This window comes from Lactuca saligna, chromosome 2 (genome assembly GCF_052625555.1).
Source record: "Lactuca saligna cultivar CGN05327 chromosome 2, ASM5262555v1, whole genome shotgun sequence".
In the NCBI taxonomy this organism is placed as follows: Eukaryota; Viridiplantae; Streptophyta; class Magnoliopsida; order Asterales; family Asteraceae; genus Lactuca; species Lactuca saligna.
Window position 1 is genome coordinate 152,111,028 of NC_136418.1, and position 19,656 is coordinate 152,130,683.

A 19,656-nucleotide genomic window follows, 5' to 3' on the forward strand; every position below is an offset into this window, starting at 1 on the left:
CAACATACTCACTCAAACACTGCTAACTGTCCTTTGGGTAAAATGACCATTTCACCCCAGGTCTAGCCCTGAGTCCAAGTCAGAGTCAACTTTCAGTTGACCCGACTCGCCGAGTTGGCTCACCAACTCGCTGAGTTCCTATCCAGACGATTGTCCTGAGTCCCTGATTCTACTCGTCGAGTTAGGCTATGACTCGACGAGTTCTTCTTCTAAACTGACATTGAAGTTCTTCATCCTACTCACCGAGTTGTATGAACAACTCGTCGAGTTCATCTTCATCCGATGAACACTCATGCTTAGACTCGCCGAGTTGTATGAACAACTCGCCGAGTCTGTTCTTGATCTATGAAGATTGCCTTGGACTCGCCGAGCCAGGCCATGACTCGCCGAGTCCTACCATGGGTGAGTTCAGCTTCCAACTCACCGAGTCACCCCCTGTGACTCACTGCTCAAACTCGATACAACATAAAGGGACCAATTCGGTGACTCGCGAGCAGACTCGCCGAGTCACATGAACGACTCGCCGAGTCGTCGCCATGCATCCGTTAAATACACCGATTTGTTCGATTTCAGTCCATGCCATTCATAGATCTGGGCTTCTAAGACACAAATCACACGTAAAGTTTCCAACTTTACGTGTAGATATTCACCAATATGGATTTTAGGGCTCAAAGAGCACCAAAAGGGGTAGATCTAGGGCTTTCATGCAATATGACCCCATAAAGGCATTAGATCCAAGCTCCGGGGACTAAATCATGCCTAGGTCTAAAGGCTAACAACTTATTACAACCCACAATGCACAAACAAGCTTGGGGAATGGCTCAAGAAGGACTTCCATGAAGCTAAAAGAGACTACAAGCTTGAAAACAGAGGGGAAACGAGCTATACCTCAAGGAAAACGTTGAGATGACACAAAGATGCCTGGCCTCCTTCTCCTCTTCTTGATCTACTCTTCTTTCTCCTCAAAATCTTCAAGAACACACCAAAACACTTCAATCTCTCAAGGAAATAAGGGTATAAACGATGTTGGGAGCTCTGAGGGTGCATGGGGGTGAGTTTGGGGCGGAAATGAGGGTTTAAATAGGGTGCAAACCCTTGAAATTTAGGGTTTCATCCAGCAGCGGTGACTCGCCGAGTCCAGGATATGGACTCGCCGAGTCCAGGATATGGACTCGCCGAGTCGCCAACTTAAACGTGTCCTGAGTCTCGTCCCTACTCGGCGAGTCGGACCTATGACTCGCCGAGTCCAAGGCTAAAATGGGAAATACTCAAATAAAATTTACATACCAGGAACCAGGTGCTACAATAAGATTCGAGTATTCGATTCAACCCACGCTTATCTGAATCACTTCATGGATTTTATCATGAGTGATTTTGAAACGGAGATATGTGAGTTGTAGTTGTGAGTCGGTTGCACATTGTCATATGTAAATGCACCAGTCACTTGGTGTTATAAAATATATTGTTATGTGTAATTTGATGAGTGAGTACAAGCAAAGATTTGGGTCGAAGTTTATCCTTTCCTTTTACCCCATGTGGATAAAATTGATATCCGTGGGACCCTCGATGATTTAGTGATGACACCTAAGTGCTTGGCCAAGCCTGGACTGATTTGATTTGTTCAATTAGTCAGTTGTCATAAACCGGAAATCGGGAAACAATAGATGGATAGAGAGAATGATTAAAATCCATGTCTCGTGTACATATGCTATCTAGAATAGAGGAATATATGATCCCTTATCTAATGGACGCGTCATTGACTAGTCCAGAATTCGACGGCGGCTTTTAAGAGCTACAATTGCTAGTCGGGTTGTGGAGTCGTACTTGCAATAATAGTTATTAAACTTATCCAAGTGGGAGACTGTTGGATTAGGTGTCTAAACTCATAACTATAATTGGTATGTAATTGACCCGAGAGTAGCATGGTCTATTTGGGTTGCATATCACCCGGACAATTTGATAGGATAGACTTTTGAAAAGAGGTTATTTGTGATTTGTTAATATATTATAAGTTCTAATATATTAACATGAAATCATATTATTTAATTAGTATTGACCAAAAATTAATTTGGAATTATTTTAGTGATCAAAAGAGACTAATTAAATATAAGGGGATTGATTTGGTAAATCAATCATTCTTATGGTGTGGGCTTATGGTTATTTAGGATTGGCTAAACCAATATGGTAGTCCATGGATAGTCCATGGAGGTTTTAACTCGTGGATACTAAGTAAGATGAAAAGTCATTCACATTAGGGTTTACATGGATGTAACCCTAATCCTAGCCACACTATATGTGACAACTCGACTATTTTTACGTTAACGTTAGCCGATTCCATTAAATAAATTTTGATTTTTTATTTAGTTTCCATCAGATTCTTATGGTTTGGAAAATCATTTAAGTTATATAATTAAGTTTTATATAAGAGTCAGAACCAAAATCGTGCGAAAACCCGAGTTTATTTGAAAATCAACGAAAACCGGCATGTCTGGTGTTTACGACCGTAAACCAGTTCACGGTTGGTGGGCCCCACCACTAACCATGAACCCAACCTATATATATGTACTCCTACCCCTCATTTACATTTTTTTGGCCGAAAACTCACCTATTCTCTCTCTAAACTCTCAACCGCAAACACAAAAAATACCCTCTTTTTCTTCCGAAAATAATCAAAAACTACACTTGGGTGTTATTGTGGAACCTCTAAAACGCGTTTTTCATCAAATCCAATATTGTCATTCTTGAGTTCACGACCGCAAACCCTTCAAATCTTCAAATGTCGAAATCAGTTCACGGTCGTGAACCCTTCAAACCTTCATATATATATATATATATATATATATATATATATATATATATATATATATATATATATATATATATATATATATATATATATATATATATACACAGTGTTCTAAAAGGCGCGCCATGGCGTGAGGCGCGGCGTCGCCGTTACGAAAAGCTTCATAACGTTGTTGTTAGGTGTGGCGCGTGGCAAGGCGTGATATGGCGTGCCATGGCGCGTTATGGCGTGTTATGGCGCGTGTTTTTTTCGTTTGAGACACGTTTTTTTTGCTCTTTTTTATACCTTTTCTAATCGGACATACAAGTATTGTGTTTTTTTATTAACTTTCTGTTATTAGTTGTTGATATAACATTTTTAAAAACTAGGTATATTTGATATAAATTTATATTTATGTGGTAATATAATTACAAATGAATACAAAATCATCGCCTTACATTACGCCTTGAAAAACATCATGGCTCGTCATAACTCGTTAAGCTTGAGGCTTGGCCTTGCCGCCACGCCACGCCTCATGCTTTTTAGAACCTTGTGTATATATATATATATATATATATATATATATATATATATATATATATATATATATATATATATCGAGCTTGCTACGAGGCACCACCCTACGTCACTCTCCCTCGTCTCCTTACTTCACCAGCGAAGAGGACCACCACAGTCAACTGTGGCAAACTCTCCACCTCCTCTTTTCGTAACCAACCACCGCAAATGCTCCATCACCGCCATTGTTTTCCCTTGGTCCCTCTTCGATCAGCAAATGGTAAACGAAGCAGTAAATCCGCCATTGCCATCGCAACCATCCGTCATCGTCGTTTCCAACACCACATGATGTCTTCGTTGCCCTTCTACCATCGCTGCAGTTTCAGCCCCACCACCACCCGTTCCTGCTTTTGTTGGTAAGACCACCACTGTCGTTTCTTTGGAGCTATTTGGGAATTTCTCTACAAATGAATTTACTGGATGCCATTGTTAATGAGGTCTTGAAGGTTTTTGCAAATCACGTGGTTAAAGTTTTTCCATATTTAAGACAAATCAACAATTATGTTTTTGCGGATTTTGTACTCAAATTCCGATTGAATTTCTCAATTGATTGTTTGAAACGTTAAAGGAGACAAGATGGAGAAGTTTGGTTTACTTGAATTTTAATTTTGATTAGTTGGCTGATTTGACTTTTAAAATTAGTAATATCAGTTTTATATGTGTCATGTAGTATATTTATCTGTAGTTTAGGTAACAAGACTAAAAATACAGGTTTGCTTACAACTTTGTTCCATTATAAAGTTATAAAAAAAAATTAAGCGATTAAAAAGATAAACCCTTAAATGTTGATACTCGTATGTGTTAGAAAGAATTCGTATGTGTTAGAAAGAATTTTAAAAGGATATTTATTTGTATCCGATATCCATTTACCGTCGTACGGATATGCTGTTTTGTTTCACATTTCTTTTTATTAAAATGGCGACGCACATACTCGTAAACTACACTTGAATTGTGCATATGTGCCAATGAAATTTGAATCCTCACACGAACATTTCACCATGCTAACAGGCCAAATGCCTATTAGTGGTAATTTAAAACGGACACAAGGGATACTCGTATAAGTTGAAGATACAACTAGTACAAACCCAAACAGTGATCAGATTATCGTATACCCAAAATAAAAGTCGACCTCATTTTATTAGCATCAAAAAGTGCTAAAATGAGCCAAGGAACATAATATAAGATTTTATCCTCTAAAACATTTTTAGAAGATAAAAATCTGCATGTATATAATAAATACCTTAGCTTCTTATTCATTACAAAGAGGATCTGATTTGTTAAATCGGCGCAGTTGGGCTATCGAGATCTCGAAAACAGGTGGGCAAGTCCTTGAATTTTCTCATTCAATCGTGTCTCGTCAACAACAAATTGGGAAACATGAGAAGCAATTGAACCATTGGTTGCCACCAGCTTTAGGGGTTGTGGCGGGAGCTGCAGGCGGTGGTGTAGTTTCTGCCTCCGCTGCTCCAGCAGGCGTTGGCGGCGTTGATGATGGTGACTGAGGTTTTCCAGCTTCTTCCTTCACCGGACTCCCCTCTGCAAGTCTGAGAGTAGCAAACACCATAAGCTCGATTCTACAAATCATGAATCATCAGTATCACCCATGGATTATTAGAAACTTACAAAGGGAATGCAAATGAACCAGTGCTTTGGGAACTTGAATCCGAATTACGAGTCCCCTCCGTCGGAACCCTAGAATTTGGACTGGACTCCCAATCCGGTGAGCTTTCCTTTCCCCTTACGAAATCGGTTGGTGATGCATTTAGGGTTTCAAGGAGTTCTTCCTTCTCTTCGGCACTCTTCCGTTCGTCTTCTACTGTTGTTTCCACCATCGGGCTTATCAAACTGCCATGTGGCGTAAAACATGAATACTCGAATCCATCGTCCAGCCAGTGAAGTTTTCCAGACTGGCTTATAAAAAAATCACTATCCATGGAGAAGCTATTGCTCCCCATGTGGATACTGAATAACGATTCATTCGACGCTGCACTCCATTCCGAATCATCACTCTGTTTTGGAGAAAATATAGATGAGGGGATCCTGTTTGGATCATAGTCATCGGAATGCGCCATCACTTGGATCGGAGGGGATTGTATTGGAGATGCATTTGATGTATCGAAATCAGAGAATCGTGGTGAAGCCATTGATGATAAATTCACTGTTAGTCTCCCAGATGAACTCGTTTTTGCTGATTCCGTATTATTTGATCTTAGCGAGATAGATTCGTTTTCTTCAAATTCTGGGAATTTCACATCATTTTCACCACCATTTACTTCCATTGGATGTGAAGACGATGAGGAAGAGGAAGAAGAGAAAGAAGAGGAAGACGCACGGCCAACCATCTTGTCATCATCTTTGACGCTGTAAGTAACATCAAACTCCGAATCTAGGTGTTCACTGCTACCACTCCCGTTCTTGTGTTTCATTTTGTTTTGTTCAACAGATAAACTAATGTCTAATGCTGTAAAACGAAAATCGTGTGCGTAGCTATCAATCAGTCCATGAAGCCATGAATTATAATCATTCCTATGATAATCTAAAATTCAAATTTTTTTTCTCAAATTAACTTACTACTAGTTAATCAAGACATTTACGGATCTGTGAGAAATAGATTCTATGAATTTTATGATATAATGATGATCATATATGCATGGCTTCAAAATTGACGATGAGAAGGAAAACTCTGGTTTCGTGGCAACGATTTACAGTTCTCGCGATTGCAATTTGAACAAAGACGTAACAATCAAATCACGAGATGAAAATTTTGAAACGTCAATGGATTCATGCATCGTTATGAAACGAATGATGATTCATAGAACGACATGGAAAATCGAAAATTTGTGAGTAACTGAACTTACTTGAACATGAACATTCCCCTTATAGATGGAACCCTACGGGTTAAGATCGCCGGCAGCACCAATGTTGCCCTAAATTTTAACGATGAAACCTCGGGGCACGAGATAGAAGATAAAGGGGAAAAAGTTTTGTATAGAGGGAAGAACAGGGTTTGATGATCGAATAACAGAAGGCTGAGCGCCCATTTAGGAAACGCTCATCTGTATGTGTCTCTTTTCTTTTCATATTTGACCGGTATTTCTGTTTGTCAGAAGGTTTAGGGATGATTTTAGGAATAAAACAAAAGATAAAGGGGTGAAAATGTAAGTTACAGAATTCTTCTATAACATAACGTTAACCGTTCAAAAGCGTTCATATATCTTTCACTTATCTACACTCTTGCACGCCATAGCCATGGAAGCAGCAATGCAGAAACAGCTTTTTCCCAACCATCTGCTAATTTCAGCAAGAACACCGTCATTTGTCCACCAGAAATCGAGTTTTTCAACTCGATTTTTGAGTTACTCCGGTTTCCCAAAATTTCCGATTGTTGAACGTCGTCATAGGAACGCAAACGCAACGAAGGCAAGGTTTTTGTTTTTGCTCTCTAATATTTCTTCTTTTACCGATTGTTGATATGCGGTTTGTAGTATTTAAATAGATTAATGCGAGGAGAAGGAGATCAAACATGGAAACGGATACGTATGTATTAATGGAGCCAGGGAAGGCTGAAGAATTTGTAGATGAGGAAGAACTGAGAGTCAGATTGAAGAACTGGCTAGAAAATTGGCCAGGCACATCGCTTCCTCCTGATCTTGCAAGATTTGAATCCATTGATGATGCTGTTTCCTTCCTTGTAAAGTCAGTTTGTGAACTCGAAATTGATGGAGATGTTGGATCGATTCAGTGGTATGAAGTTAGTTTGGAATGAAATCATTCAAGCAATTTGCAATTACAATTTACAAATCAATTAAATGCCATAGTTTTGCCTCCATTCAGTTCAGTCCAATCGAGTATAAATCAATATATAAGCTTTATATCATTTAAAAACAGTTTCACAAGGTTCAATCAAACACAATGAGATTCAAATAATTTCTAACCAAAACCATATTTGAGCAAATCGATCAAGTTTTAAGAGCACCGAGATCTTGGAACTTGGACGCTTGAATCTGCAAGTGTCACGGGATCTTACATCAATTAACATAGCACAAAAGATAATCAAAGGTATGACAACTGAAGCATGTGTGCATCATGAGGTTTTACCTTGTGTTGTTGATTTTTAGTAAACGAGGGTGGTAAGAGACCCGATGATTTGTTAGACTTTGTTCTAGCAAGAAGTCCTTTTGAAACAGGGGACATGATCTGATCAGTTGGGCTTTTATACCTACAAAAAACCACCAAAATATTTAATTTTTGAATTGAAAAAAGGAGAAAGAAATAGTCGCTTACATTTCTGGATATTTGAATGCTTTTGGAACTGTAAGACGATCAGGGATGGCGAGTTTAGCAGAACCACCGGCCGGAGATGGAGAATTCATCTGAAGTGGTTGAATTGGGGGTGGTGTTGACGGAGACTTTTGATCCATGGCTGGTGACTTATGAATTATGATCGAGTGTTTGAGTTTAGATATAAGAGGGAGGAAGGTCTCTTTTTAAGGGTTGAAATGAAATCAAAATGCTAGGGTTTGGTTTTATTCAGGGTTTTGTCAGTGTGGAAGACGGTAAAGTCGGAGGATAAGTAGACCGTTGGAGGAACAAGGTAGTGCTTAACGGTCCAATTTAGTGGGCCAATGGTGGCTGCGACTTATTTTATGTTTGACTACAAAACTATGCATTTAATATTGTATTTTTACTTTTTAGTAATCTCGTATATAAATTCTTCCTTAAAATATCAAAAACATTATATATATATATATATATATATATATATATATATATATATATATATATATATATATATATATATATATGATTGGGTGGGAAGTTTTAAGTTATTTTATAATAATTAATGTTGTTAAGATTATCCAAAAAAAAAAAGGTCTAGAATCGTTTGGTCAAATTGAAACATATATTATACATTTTTTTTGTTTGCATATTGAATTCAATGCATATCAGTAAACGGACAACAAGCTGTGCCGTTAGCCTTTTTTGGATGGCAAAACTTATTTTTTTGAAAACAACATTTGTGGATCTAGGAGATATGACATTAGAATGTATGACTCGTTGGACTCTGTTAAGGAGCTCCACCGCCTCTGGTGCGAGAAAACCAAATGTATCGAATGCAAAAGGAACAAACACATGTTGATTTTCTCTACATGCATTGTCGTGCTTTACCACTTTGCACGCAACGGCTTTCAAAGCGGCATGCCCAACTGTGAAACCTCCGCTCCCCAAACCAACGAGAGGAGATACACCAGTAAGATCCACGCACGCATGCTTCTCTCCTATCAATCCAAAGACCAAAATGTCAGCCGGTCTAAGTGTGGACCTGCCATCCTGCGGGTCCGTCAAAAAGGTCACTGGCACTTCTTTCTTCACAGATATACCAGCACGCCGACAAGCATCAAAGAGAACATTCCGAACCACATCATGTCTATACTTGAAACCAAGGAGCTCTCTACAATGAACCGCGTGTTCCCCAAAGGTATCCAAACATGCCTTGCGACAAACTGGGCATATCTCGTCAGTTGGGAATATGAGAATCATGAGGCGGTAACGAAGGATAGTTCGGTACTCCACATGAGACATATGCTAGCCAAGACCATCAATAGGGATAGTTAGCAGAAAATCCTGAGCATGAGGCGCCCGCAGACACTCAAAGACTGCTTTCTGTCTGACAGTCATATCGAAGTTGACTTCCATATCTTGGACGATTTTGCAAAAAAGGGCACACGCCAAAGCTTTTTGGGATATAGGGGGACGGTGTCCTTATTAGTGAAACCGCTACAGTCAAATATTAGTGAAACCACTACATTCTAAAGATTAATGTGCATGGAAATTTACTAGGTAACGAACAATATTAACCATATTTATCTCATTAAAAAAAATAACCAATGTTCGGAACAAATTATTCCGGAGTAATAATATTTGTTTCAAAATTGGTGAAGTTTGACGTAAAATAGTCTAAAATATGACATTTTAGAAATTATATTTATTTCAGACTTTTTTGGGTTGACGATATATGACATAAAATAGTTGAGTTGATAAAATTATTTCAAGTTGTTCATATCAATTTAGAACAATTAATTTGGGACTTATTTAATGTTGATTTAATTTTCATTTAGAGTATCCACTTATTTGGTTCGAATTAAGATTAAAGTAGTTTGTGTAACCGTTTGATTTGGATGTCTTAGATTCTTTGTTGGGTCCATTAGATTGTGTAAGCACACTCACCAATATCACCTCCACCAACGTTTTTTTTTTCAACATCTTTTTCTTCATGCATCGCCTTTTCCTTCTCAATGTCTGTGTTGTAACATCTTATTTAAAATAAAATAATTAAATAATAAACTCGAAACCCCGAGAAGCAACTTTTATTATTATTTTATATTATTATAGCCCCAAAATCAATTAATAATTATCGGGATGTCCGTTTCGGGGTTAAAGTGTAATTTCATGATTTATTTTGAAAATGGTTTTAGAAGGTAGGGTGTAATTGGTAACTTTCAGACTTATTCTAGAAGGATTTATAGGAGCAGGGGGGTAAATGGTAAATTTTGGGGTTTAATTTGAAATAAGAAGGATAAGGAGGGACTGGAAGTGTCAATAGGGTCAAAGATTAAGATGGGATAGGTGCGTATAAATGCATTAGACATGCATTCCTAACCCTAACCCTACTTTCAAACACCAACTGCCACTCTCCCTTCAACCTCTCTCCAACCGTCACCCCCCCCCCCTTTCCTCCAATCTCCGACGCTACTACACCCTCCATTGCCGTCAAGTCGCACACCACCTCGGTTGGGGTCCTAAACCACCGGAGCAACCACCACTCGCTCATCCTAACATCGGGAAAACGAAGTTGTGTGCGTGGCTGCCATCGTTGCTCGTTAGACTGCCCTTCAGTCTTCATCGTCGCCATGGAAGCCTTCATCCACCACCTTACGAACCTCCAACCGCTAGTGCCGGCAACAGGAAGCGATGGTGTGGCTTGTGAACCACCAAGATTTGTTGCCCCTGTTGCGCTGAAACGGTGGAAGACATAGTCACCACCATCGTCGCTGTTTCGTGCTGCCAATCGTTCGTTATCCCTCCGCCACCGTCCTCCTCTTCCAAGACTGAAGTACAAACGAGGTGGGTCGTTTATACTCGTGTATGGATGTGTATTGCAGAATATACTGGCGTGTGTGTGCGTTTGGTCGGCCAGAAGTGGAAAAGAACCACCATGACTGTCAACCATGGTGGTTGTTGTCATTGTTCCCTTTTCTGCAACCACCAGCCGCTGTTTGGTGGTGGCTATGTGTGTGAGTTATAGTTTGTGAATGTATTTTGTTGGTTTGATGTTGTATGGCCTTTGTTTGGCCGGAATCCACGAGAACAATCACCACCACCACCACCACCGTGAGGTAGTGGCTGCCACCATTTACCACCACCGGCCACCACAAGGTGGTTGTGTGTGTGTACGTGTGTGTGTGTTTAACTTAGTGCGCGTGAGTGTGTTATTTGAGATTTGCATTGTAAAAGTGTAATAGGGTAGGAATAAACAAAAGAAAAATCATAACCACCGCCGTAAGGTGGTGGCAACCGCCTCCTGTCGCCACCAGCCGCCGTGTTGGGTGGCGGTGTGCCTCGTTTGCGTTTTGACTCGTTTGACATGCTTGGACAGAATGGGCCTAATGAAACCCTAATGGGCCCAATGAAGCCCCAATTGACTTAAAATCCCAATCATGTTACTAATGGGCTAGTATTGGGTTGGAAACCTTAAGTAGGGTTTGGAAAACCCTAATGTCATGAAACCCTAATTTTGGGGATTTATCGGGATCAACACTTAAATTAATTACTAAACTAAAAATGTTAATTAATAATCATTTGCAAATTAACAAAAGGCAATATTGGACTCAATGGATTAAGTCCTTAATGGGTTAAGTAGGAACACTTAACCCTAATCGTTATTTCATGTGAAAACCCTAATTTGATTTGGGCCTTCCTATTGTGCCTTGGTGATTGGACTATTGATGACCTATCCAAGAACAAGTAAATGGACCAAAATAATTGGATGAGTTTTAAGATAAGGCCCATGTAAAGGACTTGGGCCTAATTTGGAAAATTGGGCTATAGATGGGACATAACTGGGCCTCGTTGATTATGAGATATTGGTCTATTAGCATTGTTAGATTAGGTGTCTAAGCCCATAACTATTTTGGTATGTACTTGATCTGATTATAAACATGGTCCTTTTGGGTTGCCTTCACCATAACAACTGATATGATGAATTATAGAGAAAGAAGATAATTATGGATTATTAATATATTATAAGAATAATATATTAATTGAGAAATCATATTATTTAATTAGTATTGATCATAAATTAATTTAAAATTAATTTGGTGATTAAAAGAAACTGATTAAATTGATAGAGACTGATTATGTAAATCAGTAATATTTATACTTTGGGCTCATGGACCATATTGGTTTAGGGTGGATGAAATCTCTATGAGAGTCCATAAAGATTTCGTCCATGGCATGTCCAATAAGGGGTCCATATGTTGCTTAGGGCCTAAGTAAGGAAATTAGGGTTTCCAAGTTGATAACCCTAGAAGCCTCAACTATAAAAGGATCCCTAAATGCTCCTAAAACATATCTAACCCTTCTAAGAGAATCCTTGGATGTTTTTGAAGCCTTTCCTCTCTCATTTGTTCTTCTTTGTTGCTAGTGGTGTTTGTGACTCCATTAGAGGTGCAACATTTGAGGCAATAGGCTTTCAGAAGTCAACTTTCTCATTTGTTCTTCCTTGTTGCTAGTGGTGTTTGTGACTCCATTAGAGGTGCAACATTAGAGGCAATAGGCTTTCAGAAGTCAAGATCAAGAAGGATTGTGATTGTTATTGCTACATAACAATCAAGGTAATGTTTCTAACCTTAGTCATATGTCAATTTCGAACTATATGCTAGTTCATAGGGTCTATTGTTTTGGTATTCAATGTTGTATGTTCATTATAAAAAAACCTAGATCAAAGCAATTTGGGTTGCATGTACACCATAGGAATGATGTTACGCTCATAACCCATCAGTTAGTCTAGGTCGTTTTTCTAATTGAATAAATACAAAAGTGAACTGCCAAAGGATCAAAAAGTTGAATTTTTGTTGTCTGTGAAGCCGACTCAGCGAGTCCATCAGTGGACTCGACGAGTTGCATGAACTCGACGAGTTCCACAGTGGACTCGACGAGTCCAAGCTGCTGTTGCCGAGATTTTTGATTTTTTGAGTAGTTTTTGATGAGGATAATTACCAAAACTCGTTTTTATTGCTTAAAATCAATTTTTTATGTTTGGAATGGTTATCTTTTTCAAAATTAATGGATTTGGTTAAATATGGATAATATAAGATTATTATGAGTCAAATATTTGACCTAGTAAGTTTGAAAAGTTTCAATTTACACCCTCTAGGTTTTATAGTTTAGATTTAAACTTAAATGTTTTAGTTTTTGAAATTTAAATAGTCAAACCCTAATATTTTGAAAAGTTTTAAAATTTGTCCTCAAGTTTTGGAATTTAAAATTTAATTAAAAGGAATTAATTTTGAAATATTAAATTCTAGAACCCTAGTGTTTTGAAAAGTTTCAATTACACCCTTATGGTTTTATTAAATTAATTAAGTGTTTAATTAAAAGAGAAAAGTAATGAATCCATAATAATATGGTTTAAGATTAATCAAATTAAAAGTTTAATTTATTAATAGATTAAACCACCTAGTATTTTAAAAGTGTAAAATACACCATTATACAATATAAAATTAAAAGTCTAATATTATATATGTATGAGTAAAGAGTCAGTCTTACCCTTAGTAGGCCTCATTCACGAAGCTGGTCTATAAGGGGTGTTTAAGGAGGTGACCTGTAAAATGAACGACGTTGGGTATCCACTCTTACCCACCGCACTTTTGACTAGTGGAGGGTCGTTAGCCGAATGGGTAGGGTAAGACACAACTTTCCATTATAAGTATAATGAAACACGAAGTAACTAAACATTTCTACAAATTCCCAAATATTGGTTACTTTAGGAAAAATATGGAATTGGTGCTAATCCATGAAATTGCACATTGCACCTTGTTGATCGTTAGTGAAACGTGTGTGGTTAACCGAATCACTAATATGGGACCAATGAAGGATGACAATGGGTTTCTCGTAAGATTATCATTGATCAATGGAGCGTGTGTGGTTAACCGACACATTGATTGGGTGGCGATCGACATCAAGAGTACCATTCTAATTCTAATTGTTACCCACACCTTGTTTGTGATCCTCAGCATCCCAGTCACAAACTTAAAGGGCATAATCGAGATTAAACATGCCATTGAAAAGTTCAATGAAGGTCAAAAGATCTAGGAGTTTCAAAACATTTAAAACCTAATTTTCTTTTCGTTTTTCATGGTGGAAATTGATAAATCGTCATTTACATACCTTCAAATATTTTGCAATTGGATTACGACATTCATCTTCCTAATTGTAGAATATTGTGTTGGATCCTAGCCTTGATAATTCATTCGGGTGTTATATCAAGGATTATTATCAACTAACTTGAATTTTCTCCAGTTTTGTAGATGTCAAATGACTATGGTCTTCCCGTATCCTTTTGGAAAAGGCTTTCCACTTGAAGGTGATGTTCCACGATTGGATCGTGGAAATGGAAATCATGCTTCACTTCCTCCACCTCCTCCAATAGTTCTCCCTGGCCCACGTGTTCGGAGACTTGAAAAGTTCAAGGTCACTCAAGTCCTATTGGCAAGTAAAAACGAAAATGGAAAGTTTTTGTGTGCACACGTCTTGGAGATAAAGTCACACATTGACAAGTTGGGAATGTTGGGTGTCATTGTCTCAAGGAAGTTAGCTATTGACTTGGTTCTTCAATCACTTACCGAATCATATAGTGAGTTCATTAGAGAGTATTATATGATGGACCATGACGTGACCCTCATTGATCTTACATATTTGCTTATTGTTGCTGAATCAGCAATGATTTGGCGTACTGGTCAAGCAAATTTGTTGGGAAGATCAACCTCCAAAACTTCCATGGACATTAACAATGGCAACATTGGAAGTCCAGAAAAGTCTTCTCTTCCCAATGGAAAGGGATCAATCAAGGTCAAACCGTTTGACCGGATGCTAAAGAGAAAGGCCAAATCTGAGTTGTCCCATATGTTGTTCCAAAAGAGTCCGTTTGTTTCTACTGCCAAGAGAATGGTCATTGGATGCAAAGCTGCCATATGTACCTGAAAGATCGCAAGGATGGGAGAGTCAAGATGTATGACTCTGCTTCAGGTAAATCCACTATCTAACTCTATTAAGTTCCTATTTGTAGATTCTTAATACATGATGTGGTAATATTACATTTTGATGTTTTGTAGGATCGAAGAAAGGAAAGGAAGCTTAAAAGGAAGAGTGAGTTGAGTCTGATCACGAAGAAATGGATTTCGATCGCATGGTTCGAAGATCGGATTTTTGAGCTGCTACCTAGAAGAGTTAGGATAGATTGCTTAGGAATATTTACATACTTTTCATTTGTAATTGCGATAGTAAGGACAAGTTTTTCCGCATTTTTATAAATTTTGGTTTTGTCTTATTTATATTCTTGCAATGACATTTGTGAAAATTGATGTTTGTATGTTTCTATTTTTAGCAATACTGAAATGGATGTGATTCTTAATTATGATATTTGTGGTAGTGTCATAAATTTACAAATAAGGAAAGATTCTCATCACCCAATTTTCAATTGGACAGAAACTTGGAATCATGCGACTTGCATCGTATGATGAATGAGAACCTTCATCTTTGGGAAATTGAGACTAATTCCTTGTTCACATATGGATTTGAGTCAAGTGAAGGAATATGGGATCTAGTACACATTGTTTTGCACTAGTCAAGTGCATCACAAAGAACGATAAGACTTTTCGTGATGATTTACTAAAAAGTTTAGTAATATGGTTATGCTTACAAGATTAAGTGTAATTCTGAATCGTTGAAAAGGTTTCAATGTATAGCAGAACGAATAAGAAGAATCAACTAGGCAGAAAGATAAAAGTTTCTCCAATCTGAAAAGAAGGGAGAGTACTTAAGTATCGTGTTTTATGATTAACTTATGATTGAACTGATCCTCTAAGAACACCTCAGTGCACTAGTATGGCTAAGAAGGGAAATCAGAAATTTTTGAATGGTTAAATCAAAAGGTGAATCATACTTCGTTCCAAAATCAAGTTTTAGAGTCGTACTCCAAGATTGTGATTTGAGTGAAATCATCTTAAGAAGGTTTATAACACTCACCAAATGTGGAGTAGAAAAGGTTCTTACTTTTGTACATTTGAAATTGGTAAGTTGTGATGTCTTGGATAAGACAAAGACCAACTAAGACCAATTGTGTGAAGTGTTTGTCTTGATAATAACCCACACGAACTCTTGAATATTTGTTTGTCAATGAATTTTTCTTGACAAGAGAATATTATATGTCAATAGGTTATTGGGATTCTAAATGATCTTGAAAAGTTTCAAGAGATAATCAAGAATAAACATATTGTTTCACACTAGCACACACTTGAGGTTTGTAACCTATCGTGTTGACATATTCTTGTTTCTGTGCCATTTCAGTTTGGTTGACTATGCATGTGAGTCCTAAGAGTTCTTATTTGAATGCATGAAGGCAAAGCACCTTAATCATTGAAAGTTTATTGATTTGTATGAGTGAGCTGATTAACTACTTGGAAGACATGGAAGGACCTTGTGCTGCCATGCTGCAAAAATAAAGATTGAACAAGTTCAGCTCATATAGTTTGGATTTGTTACAAACTTTGTGTTGCTATTATGGTTTTGACAAATTCACATGGATATGAACACATACACCGTAAAATCTAAGTGTCATAAGGTTTCTCTCGGCTTCATGAAAATGATTGTGAGGAAACACTTTCACTAGGAAGATTTTAAGGAGATAGCAATTGTGTAAATTGCATTCTCAAATTCGATTATGATTACGGCTTCCCTCTTCATAGTTTGAATTGTGAGATTTGGAAATTAGTCTGAACATTTGGGACTTATTGTTTTAAGTTCTGAATTAGTTCAGACACACATATGAGTCATCTAAGGAAATGTGTATGAGTTCAAGAAGCTTAGTTAAAGTCTTATCAAAGCATCTCGTATTAGAAATATAATATTTGGTAATGAAAGTCAATAAGTATTGATTTCTAGAAGTCCAACTAATTTCTTAATACATGTCAAATCTAGTGGGAGCATAAGTGTTATGTTGGTAATGAAACAATTATCATGTTAGTGGGAGCATGATTATTATGTATTGCGAGTTAGCAATATTAATTATATAAAAAACAAAAGTTTCAATTCGCCAAGTTGCAGAGGTTGAGAAGTTGTTTTACTATATTTAAGGGAGAGGAACTTATACTTCATTTCAAGTCTAAAAGCTTAGATCAAGAAATTTTAATCAAACTTAGTCATGGACATATATGAATGTTATGTTGAAAAGGTTCAACATAAGAGAATTATATATATATATATATATATATATATATATATATATATATATATATATATATATATATATATGTTAATATTATAGCAAGAGACTGGTAAAGTATCATGTCTTTATGTAAGGCATTATGTATCGTATCCCATATGCTTCAGTATAGGATCAATTACATATGTTGTAATATTCGATAGTTTTGATTTTGAAAATGCATAGGACATTAAGAGGGAAAAAAGGATCAGAATCGGATATGACTAAAATAATTAAACAACTGTCAAGGACGATCTAAGGTTTGCTAAGGATTGGTCACTTGTGGGCAGTTGGAAGTATGGTAATGGATGGACCATATCGACATTATTACGAGTAAATAGGATTCTATTTAGAATGTGTTATCATATGGAAAAAATGGAAATCTTTCCATAATGGGATTTGGATATTAAGGATCTATGTGTAGATTAGAAATTTTTATGCAATAAGTATGTTCAAAGGAATGTACTTTGAATGTGAGACTTCATGTATATGGAGTTGTCTTGTAGCAATATCCAATAGAGCAATTTGTAATTTCATTAACAAGGTCTTTGTGACTTTAGTGCTATGACATTACAAAATGATCATTGCATAAAATGTTAGAATCTAACACATTATGATAGTGACAAGAATTTGGTATTCTTACACTTACGATAGGAATTTAGGAATTGTGAAATAAGTGTCATTGGAAATGTATTCAATTGATTTATTTCACAAAGTAAGGATCATAGGTAAACATAATGCGCATGCTTGAAGCATGGGATGACTATTGTTTTTCAATTCAAGTATTAAGTTGATTACTCGAAACATTATACAATGAATAATGTGTAATCAATATGGTAACTAAACAAAAGGTGTTTTTTTATACTCACAAGTTTGAGGCCATATTGGATTTGATTACTCTTGTGTTTCACTTCGCGTGTTTTGACTTCCCGAATAATAAGATTATTCAAGCATCCACAGTCGATCATACTTTGGAAGTAGGTATTGAGACTAGACTGTCATGAATCTGACTGTAGATTGTCTGAAGCATTTTAGACATAACAAAAGTTTGTTGCAATGTTCATGAGTGCTCCTAAAATAAGATTTGAGTATTGGATTAAACCCATGCTCTGTTGAATCACTTCATGGATTTTATCACGAGTGATTAGTGAGACGATAATATCTTATATTCTTGAAACGGAGACATGTGATTTGTAGTTTGCAAGTCGGTTGCACATTGATAATATGTAAACGCACCCATAATTTGGTGTTATAAAACATATTGTTGTGTGTGATTTGATAAGTAAGTACAAACAAGCATTTGAGTCAAAGTTTATCCGTTCATTTTACCCAATGTGGGATAAAAGCGATATCTATGGGCCCCTTGATGATTTAGTGATGACACCCCAAAGCGTTTGGCCAAGCTTGGACTAAGTTGATGTGTTCAATTGTAGTCTGCTGTTAGTCGTATTAAATCGGAAATCGGAAAACAACACATAGACAGATAGAATGATTATAATCCATGTCTCATGTCTATACGCTATCGAGAATGGAGGAATATATGATCCCTTATCTAAAGGACGCATTGCTGATAAGATTAGAGTTCGAAAACGACTTTTGAAAGCTACGATTGCTAATCAGATTTTGAAGTCATACTTGCAAAATAGTTATTAGACCTATCCAAGTGGGAGACTATTAGATTAGGTGTCTAAGCCCATAACTATTTTGGTATGTACTTGACCCGTTTACGAGCATGGTCATTTTGGGTTGCCTTCACCATAGCAATTGATATGATGGATTATGGAGAAAGAGGATAATTAAGATTTATTAATATATTATAAGAATAATATATTAATTGAGAAATCATATTATTTAATTAGTATTGATCAAAAAATAATTTGGAATTAATTTGGTGATTAAAAGAGACTGATTAAATTGATAGGGATTGATTATGTAAATCAGTAATATTTATAGTTCGGGCTCATGGACCATATTGGTTTAAGGTGGACGAAATCTCTATGAGAGTCCATAAGGATTTCGTCCATGGCTTGTCCAATAAGGGTCTATATGTTGCTTAGGACCTAAGCAAGGAAATTAGGGTTTCCAAGTTGATAACCCTAGAACCTCAACTATAAAAGGAATCCTAAAGGCTCCGAAAAACATCTCTAAACCTTCTAAGAGATCCCTTGGACATTTTTGAAGCCTCTGCTTTCTCATTTGTCGTTCCTTGTTGCTAGTGGTGTTTGTGACTCCATTAGAGGTGCAACATTTAAGGCACTCGGCTTTCAAAAGTCAAGATCAAGAAGGAATGTGATAGTTATTGCTACATAACAATCAAGGTAATGTTTCTAACCTTAATCATATGTCAATTTCAAATTATATGCTAGTTCATAGGGTCTATTGCTTTGGTATTCAATGTTGTTTGTTCATTATAAAAAAACCTAGATCAAAGAAATTAGGGTTGCATGTACACCATATGAATGATGTTATGCTCATAACCCATCAGGTATACCAATAGTTTGGACTAGAATTAATGGATGGGCCTAAGGAAAGACCATGTAGAGGTCTGGGCCCAATTTGGAAAATTAGGCCATATGTTGGGATTTGGCCCATTACTTGACTTATGGGCCATATGATGTTATGCTCATAAAAATCCCATTTGTTTAATTTACAATACATAACACTTTTGTTCAATCAATTAATACACCAGGATCCTCAAACAAGAGCTTCCCCGGTTGTGTACAATCGAGCCGGTGTCGTCCCGTGAACCTGAGAA

At 37.0% G+C, this 19,656-nt stretch overlaps 3 protein-coding genes across 3 annotated transcripts; 1 reads left to right on the plus strand and 2 right to left on the minus strand.

Moving 5' to 3' along the window:
• Window positions 1–4,282: 4,282 nt before the first annotated feature.
• LOC145032135 (uncharacterized) lies at window positions 4,283–6,495 on the minus strand. Its single transcript, XM_078980836.1, has 3 exons — window positions 6,220–6,495; window positions 4,985–5,822; window positions 4,283–4,905 (listed from the first exon to the last, which is right to left on the minus strand). Exons 2-3 carry the CDS (start codon window positions 5,785–5,787, stop codon window positions 4,719–4,721), a joined length of 990 nt encoding a protein of 329 aa, XP_078836962.1. The 5' UTR covers window positions 5,788–5,822; window positions 6,220–6,495; the 3' UTR covers window positions 4,283–4,718.
• Window positions 6,496–6,551: 56 nt separating this feature from the next.
• CRR7 (chlororespiratory reduction 7) lies at window positions 6,552–7,190 on the plus strand. Its single transcript, XM_078980837.1, has 2 exons — window positions 6,552–6,781; window positions 6,858–7,190. The coding sequence occupies exons 1-2, from the start codon at window positions 6,611–6,613 to the stop codon at window positions 7,125–7,127; spliced, it is 441 nt and encodes a 146-aa protein (XP_078836963.1). The 5' UTR covers window positions 6,552–6,610; the 3' UTR covers window positions 7,128–7,190.
• Window positions 7,191–7,210: 20 nt separating this feature from the next.
• LOC145032137 (uncharacterized) lies at window positions 7,211–7,912 on the minus strand. Its single transcript, XM_078980838.1, has 3 exons — window positions 7,646–7,912; window positions 7,460–7,580; window positions 7,211–7,365 (listed from the first exon to the last, which is right to left on the minus strand). Exons 1-3 carry the CDS (start codon window positions 7,780–7,782, stop codon window positions 7,321–7,323), a joined length of 303 nt encoding a protein of 100 aa, XP_078836964.1. The 5' UTR covers window positions 7,783–7,912; the 3' UTR covers window positions 7,211–7,320.
• Window positions 7,913–19,656: the final 11,744 nt, after the last annotated feature.